The 14,077-nt window shown below is 41.8% G+C and overlaps 1 protein-coding gene across 3 annotated transcripts in view; it reads left to right on the top strand.

Annotated features, from left to right (window-relative positions):
- The window catches only part of RICTOR (RPTOR independent companion of MTOR complex 2), a 611,164-nt gene that overhangs the window by 443,637 nt on the left and 153,450 nt on the right, over positions 1–14,077 (top strand). For all 3 annotated transcript variants that reach the window (XM_053701222.1, XM_053701221.1, XM_053701220.1), the window contains exon 24: positions 1,779–1,866. In XM_053701222.1, the coding sequence (XP_053557197.1) occupies positions 1,779–1,866 (88 nt within the window). The remainder of the gene's footprint in view (positions 1–1,778; positions 1,867–14,077) is intronic.

Genomic DNA, 14,077 nt, shown 5'->3' with positions numbered 1-14,077 from the left:
CGCTTAAAGTTTTATGATATCAAGCTAGATATCCCTTCCTGTAGAGACCTCAGCCCAATTGTAGTAATTGACACTGCACAAATGAAGTTGTTAAAGAAATAAAAGGTAAAATCTGTTTAAAATTATGAATACATTTCTCCAACATAGGTGTGTCCGGTCCACGGCGTCATCCTTACTTGTGGGATATTCTCTTCCCCAACAGGAAATGGCAAAGAGCCCAGCAAAGCTGGTCACATGATCCCTCCTAGGCTCCGCCTACCCCAGTCATTCTCTTTGCCGTTGCACAGGCAACATCTCCACGGAGATGGCTAAGAGTTTTTTGGTGTTTAAATATTAACCAGGAGATAGTTGTACCTTCTTTGTTTCCGAATCCAGTTTCAAAGAAGGAACGTTTGTTACACAATTTGGACGTAGTCCGTGCTCTAAAATTCTATTTAGAGGCCACTAAAGATTTCAGACAAACATCTTCTTTGTTTGTTGTTTATTCTGGTAAAAGGAGAGGTCAAAAAGCAACTTCTACCTCTCTTTCCTTTTGGCTTAAAAGCATTATCCGATTGGCTTATGAGACTGCCGGACGGCAGCCTCCTGAAAGAATCACAGCTCATTCCACTAGGGCTGTGGCTTCCACATGGGCCTTCAAGAACGAGGCTTCTGTTGATCAGATATGTAAGGCAGCGACTTGGTCTTCACTGCACACTTTTGCCAAATTTTACAAATTTGATACTTTTGCTTCTTCGGAGGCTATTTTTGGTAGAAAGGTTTTGCAAGCCGTGGTGCCTTCCATTTAGGTGACCTGATTTGCTCCCTCCCTTCATCCGTGTCCTAAAGCTTTGGTATTGGTTCCCACAAGTAAGGATGACGCCGTGGACCGGACACACCTATGTTGGAGAAAACAGAATTTATGCTTACCTGATAAATTACTTTCTCCAACGGTGTGTCCGGTCCACGGCCCGCCCTGGTTTTTTAATCAGGTCTGATGAATTATTTTCTCTAACTACAGTCACCACGGTATCATATGGTTTCTCCTATGCATATATTCCTCCTGTACGTCGGTCGAATGACTGGGGTAGGCGGAGCCTAGGAGGGATCATGTGACCAGCTTTGCTGCGCTCTTTGCCATTTCCTGTTGGGGAAGAGAATATCCCACAAGTAAGGATGACGCCGTGGACCGGACACACCGTTGGAGAAAGTAATTTATCAGGTAAGCATAAATTCTGTTTTTGCAATTATTTATAAGTATAAGCCACTGCTTAGTGCTTTTTAATTACAAAAATTAAAGATGCTGTTTTATATCATTTAAATCATCATTTAAACAAGCACATGTATAAATAATCAGATTTAGCCTCAGGTTTTCATTTTGCTTTGTCCACTTCTCAAAGGCTTGAATTTAAGGGACATAATCATTCAACAATTATTATTGTACTATTAGTTACACAGACGTGTTTCAGGTCCTTTTAAGGGGTTAATCATATATTTTAAGGAGGTGATTGATGGCTACGTAGATTTGCCGTCCCTTGTTAGCTTAGCAGCCATTTTCAGCTCAGTAGTTTATGCTGGCTTTAACTGTGTGCTTAAAGGGCCATAACATTGTCTAATTTGTTCAGGTAATTTTAACACTACCGCAAAGGGGTTAAACACAGAGTAGAAGTACCTCTTTGGACCAGCAGTGCTCTGCACAACCTTAACATGTCAAGATGGGCACCAATTTATAGATGATTTAAACTAAAAGTCTGTAACTGTTTTTGTACTCCATTTAAGCAAGTTTCCTTTTAACACAGATTGCAACGCCCCCATGTGTACTTACCAGTGCACTTGTATGGGCAGCTGGTTCATCATAAAACAGGATGCCATCTGTTAGAGGCTCAGGTGAGACAACGTTTAATTGAATATGAATACAATCTATCTTTTTAATTCATAATGGATTTAATTAAGAACCAGAATGAAACATTTTATTGCAATACAGGTGACAGAAGTTTTTTTTTTTTTAACATTGGGTGGTGTGAAGAGCCCCCCTAAATACCGGGATTAACCTGTCAGGCTTTTCCTTTAACGACAAATATGTTTATAAGGGTAATAAATTTCACTTACACATAATATTTGAATGTGGTAAATGTAATAAACAATAGGCAATTACAATAAGAGAAGTGTCTAACATACAAGGCTCTATTCCTCTAACCTATCTACACTATAGACTAATGCCTGTGGGTGGGTGCATGCGAAGAAAGCTGAAGTCTGTCTCTATTACTTTTGGTGTTATTTTGTCCTTCCTATTTCTTCTTTCCAAGCTGCTTCTCAAAACATATTTATAGCCAAACAGCCACACCATGAAGACAGTCCCAGCCAATCATATCCATTCATCATCTGTTTTATAACAATTCCTCTGTTGAGTTAACTGCCTGTAGATGTTGCTGTTGTCCAAGAAATGAGTTTTCATAATGCCATCTGATCTTTGTGACCCATCTCAGGACTGACCTTATCTGAGTCCTTTTAAAGATTTATGACATTTGATTTTCTGTCCTCAGGAAGGAGAGCAGGTCTCACCTGTCTTATCTGCATTGGATGGTAGCCTTTGATCCTTCTGTACAGGCCTTGGGGTTGAGTTGCTTGATATTATCTCTTGGAAACTAGTTTATTCAAAAGGGTTAAGCTTTCCTTACTATAGCAAAATTTGATTTTACAGTTATTACATATCCCCTCTTTGATCTAAGTCTTTGTGTCCTCTTTAGATCTGTTGCTTCATCGGTGTAGTGTATGGCAATTTCTGGTTATAGAGCTCAGTTTTGAGGAAAAACGTATTCTATCTAAAGTGTATATCTAAATTATGTCTTGCCTTGGATGTCATACACTTAGCATGCTATAAAGAATGTGTATAGCAAAATATAAAAATTAATATACAATAACAGAGATCAAGAACATACACATCACATAATAAGACAGATCATTTTTTTGTTTGTTACTGAACCAAAGTCATTTAAATTCAATTTATGTAGGATGAGTATAGATAAATATTCAGCAGCAATATAAAGCAAATCCAACCTAGAACTCCTTTTTCTTCTGTTATGTGATCAGTCCACGGGTCATCATTACTTCTGGGATATAACTCCTCCCCAACAGGAAATGCAAGAGGATTCACCCAGCAGAGCTGCATATAGCTCCTCCCCTCTACGTCAGTCCCAGTCATTCTCTTGCACCCAACGACTAGATAGGATGTGTGAGAGGACTATGGTGATTATACTTAGTTTTTATGACTTCAATCAAAAGTTTGTTATTTTACAATAGCACCGGAGCGTGTTATTACTTCTCTGGCAGAGTTTGAGGAAGAATCTACCAGAGTTATTTACTATGATTTTAACCGGAGTAGTTAAGATCATATTGCTGTTCTCGGCCATCTGAGGGAGGTAAAAGCTTCAGATCAGGGGACAGCGGGCAGATGAATCTGCATTGAGGTATGTAGCAGTTTTTATTTTCTGAATGGAATTGATGAGAAAATCCTGCCATACCGTTATAATGACATGTATGTATACACTTCAGTATTCTGGGGATGGTATTTCACCGGAACTACTCTGTTAAAAGTCACTAATCCTTTTAATAAGTATTTATCATGTTAAACGTTTTTGCTGGAATGTAGAATCGTTTACATTTCTGAGGTACTGAGTGAATAAATATTTGGGCATTATTTTCCACTTGGCAGTTGTTTGGTTTTAATTGTGACAGTTTCGTTTCTCTTCACTGCTGTGTATGAGGGAGGGGCCGTTTTTGGCGCTCTTTGCTACGCATCAAAAAATTCCAGTCAGTTACTCTTATATTTCCTGCATGATCCGGTTCATCTCTGACAGATCTCAGGGGTCTTCAAACTTCTTTGGAGGGAGGTAGATTCTCTCAGCAGAGCTGTGAGAATTTTATATTGACTGTGAATAAAAACGTTGCTCTATAATTTTTATGTCAAATTTAATTATTGTTATTTTACTAATGGGAACAAACCTTTGCTAAAAGTTGTGTTGTTTTAAAGTTTGATACTATAACTGTTTTTTCAGTTCATTGTTTCAACTGTCATTTAATCGTTTAGTACCTCTTTGAGGCACAGTACGTTTTTGCTAAAAAAGATTATAACCAAGTTGCAAGTTTACTGCTAGTGTGTTAAACATGTCTGACTCAGAGGAAGATATCTGTGTCATTTGTTCCAATGCCAAGGTGGAGCCCAATAGAAATTTATGTACTAACTGTATTGATGCTACCTTAAATAAAAGTCAATCTGTACAATTTGAACAAATTTCACCAAACAGCGAGGGGAGAGTTATGCCGACTAACTCGCCTCACGCGGCAGTACCTGCATCTCCCGCCCGGGAGGTGCGTGATATTATGGCGCCTAATACATCTGGGCGGCCATTACAGATAACATTACAAGATATGGCTACTGTTATGACTGAAGTTTTGTCTAAATTACCAGAACTAAGAGGCAAGCGTGATCACTCTGGGGTGAGAACAGAGTGCGCTGACAATACTAGGGCCATGTCTGATACTGCGTCACAGCTTGCAGAGCATGAGGACGGAGAGCTTCATTCTGTTGGTGACGGTTCTGATCCAAACAGATTGGATTCAGATATTTCAAATTTTAAATTTAAATTGGAGAACCTCCGTGTATTACTAGGGGAGGTCTTAGCAGCTCTCAATGATTGTAACACCGTTGCAATACCAGAGAAATTGTGTAGGTTGGATAAATACTTTGCGGTACCGGCGAGTACTGACGTTTTTCCTATACCTAAGAGACTAACTGAAATTGTTACTAAGGAGTGGGATAGACCCGGTGTGCCGTTCTCACCCCCTCCAATATTTAGAAAGATGTTTCCAATAGACGCCACCACACGGGACTTATGGCAAACGGTCCCTAAGGTGGAGGGAGCAGTTTCTACTTTAGCTAAGCGTACCACTATCCCGGTGGAGGATAGCTGTGCCTTTTCAGATCCAATGGATAAAAAATTAGAGGGTTACCTTAAGAAAATGTTTGTTCAACAAGGTTTTATATTGCAACCCCTTGCATGTATCGCGCCGATTACGGCTGCGGCAGCATTTTGGATTGAGTCTCTGGAAGAGAACCTTAGTTCATCTACGCTAGACGACATTACGGACAGGCTTAGAGTCCTTAAACTAGCTAATTCATTCATTTCGGAGGCCGTAGTACATTTAACCAAACTTACGGCTAAGAACTCAGGATTCGCCATACAGGCACGTAGGGCGCTGTGGCTGAAATCCTGGTCAGCTGATGTTACTTCTAAGTCCAAATTACTTAATATACCTTTCAAGGGGCAGTCTTTATTTGGGCCCGGTTTGAAAGAAATTATCGCTGACATTACAGGAGGTAAGGGCCACGCCCTACCTCAAGACAAAGCCAAAGCTAAGGCTAGACAGTCTAATTTTCGTCCCTTTCGGAATTTCAAAACAGGAGCAGCATCAACCTCCACTGCACCAAAACAGGAGGGAGCTGTTGCTCGTTACAGGCAAGGCTGGAAGCCTAACCAGTCCTGGAACAAGAGCAAGCAGGCCAGGAAACCTGCTGCTGCCCCAAAGACAGCATGAACCGAGAGCCCCCGATCCGGGACCGGATCTAGTGGGGGGCAGACTTTCTCTCTTCGCCCAGGCCTGGGCAAGAGATGTTCAGGATCCCTGGGCGCTAGAGATCATATCTCAGGGATACCTTCTAGACTTCAAATTATCTCCCCCAAGAGGGAGATTTCATCTGTCAAGATTGTCAACAAACCAGATAAAGAAAGAAGCGTTTCTACGCTGCGTACAAGATCTGTTATTAATGGGAGTGATCCATCCGGTTCCGCGGTCGGAACAAGGACAAGGGTTCTACTCAAACCTGTTTGTGGTTCCCAAAAAAGAGGGAACTTTCAGGCCAATCTTAGATTTAAAGATTCTAAACAAATTCCTAAGAGTTCCATCGTTCAAAATGGAAACTATTCGGACAATCTTACCCATGATCCAAAAGGGTCAGTACATGACCACAGTGGATTTAAAAGATGCTTACCTTCACATACCGATTCACAAAGATCATCACCGGTATCTAAGGTTTGCCTTCTTAGACAGGCACTACCAGTTTGTAGCTCTCCCATTCGGATTGGCTACGGCTCCAAGAATCTTCACAAAGGTTCTGGGTGCCCTTCTGGCGGTACTAAGACCGCGAGGGATTTCGGTAGCTCCGTACCTAGACGACATTCTAATACAAGCTTCAAGCTTTCAGACTGCCAAGTCTCATACAGAGTTAGTTCTGGCATTTCTAAGGTCGCATGGATGGAAAGTGAACGAAAAGAAGAGTTCTCTTTTTCCTCTCACAAGGGTTCCATTCTTGGGGACTCTTATAGATTCTGTAGAAATGAAGATTTACCTGACAGAAGACAGGTTAACAAAGCTTCAAAATGCATGCCGTGTCCTTCATTCCATTCAACACCCGTCAGTAGCTCAATGCATGGAGGTGATCGGCTTAATGGTAGCGGCAATGGACATAGTACCTTTTGCACGCCTACACCTCAGACCGCTGCAATTGTGCATGCTAAGTCAGTGGAATGGGGATTACTCAGATTTGTCCCCTACTCTGAATCTGAATCAAGAGACCAGAAATTCTCTTCTATGGTGGCTTTATCGGCCACACCTGTCCAGGGGGATGCCATTCAGCAGGCCAGACTGGACAATTGTAACAACAGACGCCAGCCTACTAGGTTGGGGCGCTGTCTGGAATTCTCTGAAGGCTCAGGGACTATGGAATCAGGAGGAGAGTCTCCTTCCAATAAACATCCTGGAATTGAGAGCAGTTCTCAATGCCCTTCTGGCTTGGCCCCAATTAACAACTCGGGGGTTCATCAGGTTTCAGTCGGACAACATCACGACTGTAGCTTACATCAACCATCAGGGAGGGACAAGAAGCTCCCTAGCAATGATGGAAGTATCAAAGATAATTCGCTGGGCAGAGTCTCACTCTTGCCACCTGTCAGCAATCCACATCCCGGGAGTGGAGAACTGGGAGGCGGATTTCTTGAGTCGCCAGACTTTTCATCCGGGGGAGTGGGAACTTCATCCGGAGGTCTTTGCCCAAATACTTCGACGTTGGGACAAACCAGAGATAGATCTCATGGCGTCTCGCCAGAACGCCAAACTTCCTCGCTACGGGTCCAGATCCAGGGATCCGGGAGCGGTTCTGATAGATGCTTTGACAGCACCTTGGAACTTCGGGATGGCTTATGTGTTTCCACCCTTCCCGCTGCTTCCTCGATTGATTGCCAAAATCAAACAGGAGAGAGCATCAGTGATTCTAATAGCGCCTGCATGGCCACGCAGGACTTGGTATGCAGATCTAGTGGACATGTCATCCTGTCCGCCTTGGTCTCTACCTCTAAGACAGGACCTTCTGATACAGGGTCCATTCAAACATCAAAATCTAACTTCTCTGAAGCTGACTGCTTGGAAATTGAACGCTTGATTTTATCAAAACGTGGTTTTTCTGAGTCGGTTATTGATACCCTGATACAGGCTAGGAAGCCTGTTACCAGAAGGATTTACCATAAAATATGGCGTAAATACCTATACTGGTGCGAATCCAAAGGTTACTCCTGGAGTAAGGTTAGGATCGCTAGGATATTGTCCTTTCTACAAGAAGGTTTAGAAAAGGGTTTATCAGCTAGTTCATTAAAGGGACAGATTTCAGCTCTGTCCATCTTGTTACACAGGCGTCTGTCAGAAAATCCAGACGTCCAGGCCTTTTGTCAGGCTTTAGTTAGAATCAAGCCTGTGTTTAAAGCTGTTGCTCCGCCATGGAGTTTAAACTTAGTTCTTAACGTTTTACAGGGTGTTCCGTTTGAACCCCTTCATTCCATTGATATAAAATTGTTATCTTGGAAAGTTCTGTTTTTAATGGCTATTTCCTCGGCTCGAAGAGTCTCTGAGTTATCAGCCTTACATTGTGATTCTCCTTATCTGATTTTTCACTCAGACAAGGTAGTTCTGCGTACTAAACCTGGGTTCTTACCTAAGGTAGTCACTAACAGGAATATCAATCAAGAGATTGTTGTTCCATCCTTGTGTCCAAATCCTTCTTCAAAGAAGGAACGTCTTCTACACAATCTGGATGTAGTTCGTGCCCTCAAGTTCTACTTGCAGGCAACTAAAGATTTTCGCCAAACTTCTTCCCTGTTTGTCGTTTATTCTGGACAGAGGAGAGGTCAAAAAGCTTCTGCTACCTCTCTCTCCTTTTGGCTTCGTAGCATAATACGTTTAGCCTATGAGACTGCTGGACAGCAGCCTCCTGAAAGAATTACAGCTCACTCCACTAGAGCTGTGGCTTCCACTTGGGCCTTTAAGAATGAGGCCTCTGTTGAACAGATTTGCAAGGCTGCAACTTGGTCTTCGCTTCATACTTTTTCCAAATTTTACAAATTTGACACTTTTGCTTCTTCGGAGGCTATTTTTGGGAGAAAGGTTCTTCAGGCAGTGGTTCCTTCTGTATAATGAGCCTGCCTATCCCTCCCGTCATCCGTGTACTTTTGCTTTGGTATTGGTATCCCAGAAGTAATGATGACCCGTGGACTGATCACACATAACAGAAGAAAACATAATTTATGCTTACCTGATAAATTCCTTTCTTCTGTTGTGTGATCAGTCCACGGCCCGCCCTGTTTTAAGGCAGGTAAATATCTTTTAAATTATACTTCAGTCACCACTTCACCCTTGGTTACTCCTTTCTCGTTGATTCTTGGTCGAATGACTGGGACTGACGTAGAGGGGAGGAGCTATATGCAGCTCTGCTGGGTGAATCCTCTTGCATTTCCTGTTGGGGAGGAGTTATATCCCAGAAGTAATGATGACCCGTGGACTGATCACACAACAGAAGAAAGGAATTTATCAGGTAAGCATAAATTATGTTTTCTCTTGTAAGGTGTATCCAGTCCACGGATCATCCATTACTTGTGGGATATTCTCATTCCCACCAGGAAGCTGCAAGAGGATCACCCACAGCAGAGCTGTCTATATAGCTCCTCCCCTAACTGCCACCTCCAGTCATTCTCTTGCAACTCTCGACAAGCATGGAAGCAGTAAGAGAGATGTGGTGAAATGTAGTTGTTTTTTCTTCAATTCAAAAGTTGAGCTCTGCAATGACGGCATTCTGGTGGTGGCAACAGCATGTGTTGATTGGCGTGCTGTCTGGCTGACCCCGGGTGCCGATGCATGCTGTCTGACTGTGCCACTAGCTCCTTGCGACGACCTCCCCCTGCTTCCAACTCGTCTCCTCCTCCTCTCTGTCTCCCCATCTGAACTTTCCCCCTCTTCTTCTTCTCTTCTAGCGGGCACCCACGTGACATCCACGGACGCATCGTCATCATCAACCGCTTCACTTGTATCTGACAACTCAGCAAAGGAAGCAGCAGCGGGTAGAACATCATCATCATCACACCGTACGTCCATGTCTGTAATGCTGCCTGACTGAGACATATCCCTGTTATCTACATCCTCTGGCAATAATGGTTGCGCATCACTATCACTCATTTCTTCCAACTGATGTGTAAATAACTCCTCTGACAGATCAAGTGAAGCGGCTGTGGTGCTAGTGTTGGTGGTGGCGGCAGGCAGGCGAGTGGTAACTTGAGAGGTGCCCGAAGCTAAGCTGGAGGAGGATGGTGCGTCAAGGTTCCGAGCGGAAGCTGTAGAAGATTGGGTGCCCTGTGTTAGCCAGTCAACTATGTCCTCAGAACTGTTTGAGTTCGGGGTACGTGGCCTCTGAACACTGAGCATTATTCTAGGGCCAAAGGGAATCGCAGCACCACGACCACGGCGGCCCCTACGTGGTTGCCTGCCTCTGCCTGTCATTTTTTTTCCAATTAGTGGTACTATGCGTGCAAGCTACTGTGACAACAGATATGAGTGGCACTGTGCACTGGCAGAAGTTGGCAGAGTAGATGCTGTAGGCCTGACACACACGCTTGCAGACAACTAACTGCTATTCAATCTATTACATTCAAAATTGTATTATTTTTTTTTAAATGTACACTACTGTTACACCAGATATGAGTTGCACTGGGGTGACACTGTGCCCTGGCAGGCACTGAAATGCACACGTGTGAAGGAAACTGACTGCTATTATATTACAGTCAAAAAAGTAGTTTTTTTTTAAATGCTATCTATTGTGACACCAGATATGAGTGGTGGCACTGGGCAAGTGGGCACAGTATACGGTGTGAGCCTGACGCACGCTGGCAGGCAGGCAGGCAACTGCAATTAGAATTTACACAGGAAAAAAAAAAAAAAAAAAAGCAGACTGATGTTCTAGCCCTAAAAAAGGCTTTTTGGGGTGCTGTCCTTACAGCAGAGATCAGATGAGTCCTTCAGGACTGTAGTGGACACTGAATACACTAGCCTAGCTATCGATTTCCCTATTAAATCAGCAGCAGCTACACTGTCCCTCCTCTCACTAAGAATGCAGCTTCCAAATGAATCTATAATGAATGCTGTCCAGGAGGTGGGAGGGTCTGGGAGGGGGGGTCTGCTGCTGATTGGCTGGAATGTGTCTGCTGACTGTGAGGTTCAGGGACAAAGTTTACTCAATGATGACGAATAGGGGGCGGACCGAACATCGCATATGTTCGCCCTCCGCGGCGAACTGAACATGCTATGTTCGCCGGGAACTATTCACCGGCGAACTATTCGCTACATCACTAGTGATAAACATTAGGTCTTTTCTTTCTTAAAAACATGTTTCTGTTTTAACAAAAAATATATATATATATATATATAAATTATAGAAACATTTGCATTGTAGAAAAAATTATATATATATATATATATATACAAGCAAAAAAAAATCTAAAACAAGCTATAGGGAAAAAAAATAATAAAAAAAAATGCAGATAAAATGTCAAACTGGAAAATGAGAAAAAGAAAGTTTTGATAAAAAATGTCATTAGAAATTATCTCTTGTCATTCCCCTCTTTGTGAGAAAAAGAGAGAGGAAAAAAAATAAAAAACAATAGTAAACCTAAAGTGAAGACAACATCACATTGAAACCACTGGCCTACACACATTAATTTGTTTATCTTCTGCATTTTCAAATCCTTAAACTTTTTAATCTTTATTTTTCTATTTATAATTTAAAATTACTATAAATGCAAATGTGTTTGCCTCATTTAACTGTGTGGACTAACTAAAGAAATTACCTGAGGAAACATAAAAGAATTAAAATTACATCTAAAGTTAGGTTCATCATAGCCAGCAAAAATAAACCAAGTGAGTTATCCACAAAAGTTAGAAGTGAAAACAGTTCATATGCAAAAACAAAAAATATTTTCTTTTTTATGACACGATGAGTCCACGGATCATCTAAATTACTAATGGGATATTCACCTCCTGGTCAGCAGGAGGAGGCAAAGAGCACCACAGCAGAGCTGATAAATAGCTCCTCCCTTCCCTCCCACTCCAGTCATTCTCTTTGCCTACGTTAGTAATAGGAAGAGGTAAAGTGAGGTGTTGGATTAGATTCTTCAATCATGAGTTTATTATTTTTAAAGCAGTGCCAGAGTGTGCTGCTTTGTTCTAGGGTGTAGCCGTAGTCCATATAAGTCTCTACAGTAGAGCTTTTGGTGGCTTTAGAGCAATGGGAACTTGTGGGACATAATTCTCACTGCGTCTCCCATATATTTATGCTGCCCTGTTTGTAAAAGTCTGAGGGGAAAATACTCAGTACCTTTTTTGTTCCACAGGCCAATGTGAGGGAGAGGACCTCGCAAGCCGGGTGGGCTGCCTTACTGCCGGGCAGACATCTAAGGTAAGTGCTAACTTGTATTTTGTGGGACAAACACAGAAATATTTGGCACTTTACTATATACAATGATGGACACAAAATTACATTTTCCCTAAGAAGGGTAAGTCAAAGGGCAGTGTCTGCAGGCACTGGGGATGTGGAGACGTGGCTCTTAGGTTTATGTTTAGTGCGACATGATAGCAACTTCCTACAGCTTAATTTTAACTCCGCAGCTGATCGGGAGGTTTAGTTTGGATGCACAGCTAGCCTGTTTATGTTTGACAGTCTCCTTCTCCCAACGGCTTATTTTGTATTAATAGCCGACCGGGAGGTTTATCTCTGTTGCGCATCTAGCATTGTTATCTTATACTCCCAACGGCTCTTTTTACAATTGTCTAGCCGACTGTTAGGTTTGATTATTGCATATACTTATGTTCGCCATGCGGTTCTTTCTCCCGACGGTCTCTTTCTGATCAGTGCTTTGCCGCCCAGAAAGTTTGCTTTGTCACGCCCACGATGGGCAGAGCTATGCTGCGCGACATTGCGCGCTTCTTTCTCATAGCCTTCAGCCTGATATATCGGACAGTGACGGTGGGTCTTCTCTGCTGCGTTTTTGTTACGCAGCAGAGAGGCTTCACTTTCCATGTGTAAAGTATCATTACGGAGTCTGGATGCTTCTTATTTGTGCTTCCCATCCGTTGGCAAACACGCCTCAGCAAAGCTGAGCTGCGCTCTGGGGTTTTCTCTTAGTGGTTAAGGAGTTATTGCCCAAAACGATAAAACATACAATTTTTTATTAAAGGAGGTCTTGGGATTGTCTGAATGTCTGGCTACAGACCTTTTTGCAGTAAAAATAAAGCAGTTATTTTAGCTCTTAAAGATACAGTAACATCCAATTTTTTTACTGATCTTTTGGGAGTTCAAACGGTCCTGGAGACCCTTCATCATGTTATTTACCATATCCAATTTTAATGGTATATATGTAAAGCTGAATTAAGAAATTTCTCTTGACATTTAAAGACACAGTAACTCTATTAATTTCTTTCATGTAATTAGCAAGAGTCCATGAGCTAGTGACGTATGGGATATACATTCCTACCAGGAGGGGCAAAGTTTCCCAAACCTCAAAATGCCTATAAATACACCCCGAACCACACCCACAATTCAGTTTTACAAACTTTGCCTCCCATGGAGGTGGTGAAGTAAGTTTGTGCTAGATTCTACGTTGATATGCGCTTTGCAGCAGGCTGAAGCCCGGTTTTCCTCTCAGAGTGCAGTGAATGTCAGAGGGATGTGAAGAGAGTATTGCCTATTTGAAATCCATGGTCTTTTCATAGGTTCTCTGTTATCGGTCGTAGTGATTTCTTCTCCTACCTCCCTTTTCAGATCGACAATATACTCTTATATACCATTACCTCTACTGATTCTCGTTTCAGTACTGGTTTGGCTATCTACTATGTGTAGATGAGTGTCTTAGGGTAAGTAAGTCTTATTTCTATTTATGACACTCAAAGCTATGGTTGGGCACTTTATATGTAAAGTTCTAAATATATGTGTTTAAACTTATATTTGCCATGATTCAGGATAATCAGTATTCCTTCATTCAGACTGTCAGTTTCATTTTTTTGGGAAAATGCATATAAATTTTTATTTTTCTTACCTTAAAATTTTCAATTGACTTTTTTTCAAAAATTGCGGGCTGTTAGGCTCGTGGGTGCAGAAAATGCTTCTATTTATTGCGTAATTTTTGCCGCGAGACTTTTTTGGCGCAAAAATTTCATCATGTAATTGCCTCATTTTTTGACGTTTGTGTATTGCGGACGTTTTTTTGGCGCCAAAAAAGGTGGGCATCATTCTGGCGCCAAAATATGTGGGCGTTATACTTGGCGCCAAAAATGTGGGCGTCATACTTGGCGCCAGTTTATTTCAGTCTCACATTTTAGTTGCTTCTGGTTTTCTAGAGGCTTATTTCATTTTGCATTTTTTCCCATTCCTGAAACTGCCATTTAAGTAATTTGATAATTTTGCTTTATATGTTGTTTTTTCTTTTACATATTGCAAGATTTTGGTAACTGTTCCTCCGGCTGTAGTTTGTGTTAGTTGTCATGATAAGCTATCAAACGCAGATAGCATTTCCAATAGTAATAATCCATTACCTGTTGTTGTTCCTTCAACATCTAATGTTCAGGATGTTCCTGTTAATGTTAAAGAATTTGTTTCTAATTCTATTCGGAAGGCTCTGTCTGTTGTTCCTCCTTCTAGTAAACGTAAGAGGTCTTTTAAAACTTCACATAT

Source organism: Bombina bombina, chromosome 2 (genome assembly GCF_027579735.1).
Source record: "Bombina bombina isolate aBomBom1 chromosome 2, aBomBom1.pri, whole genome shotgun sequence".
Taxonomy (NCBI): domain Eukaryota; kingdom Metazoa; phylum Chordata; class Amphibia; order Anura; family Bombinatoridae; genus Bombina; species Bombina bombina.
The sequence above is the reverse complement of the archived record's forward strand: the minus strand, read 5'-3'. Positions and strand labels throughout refer to the sequence as shown.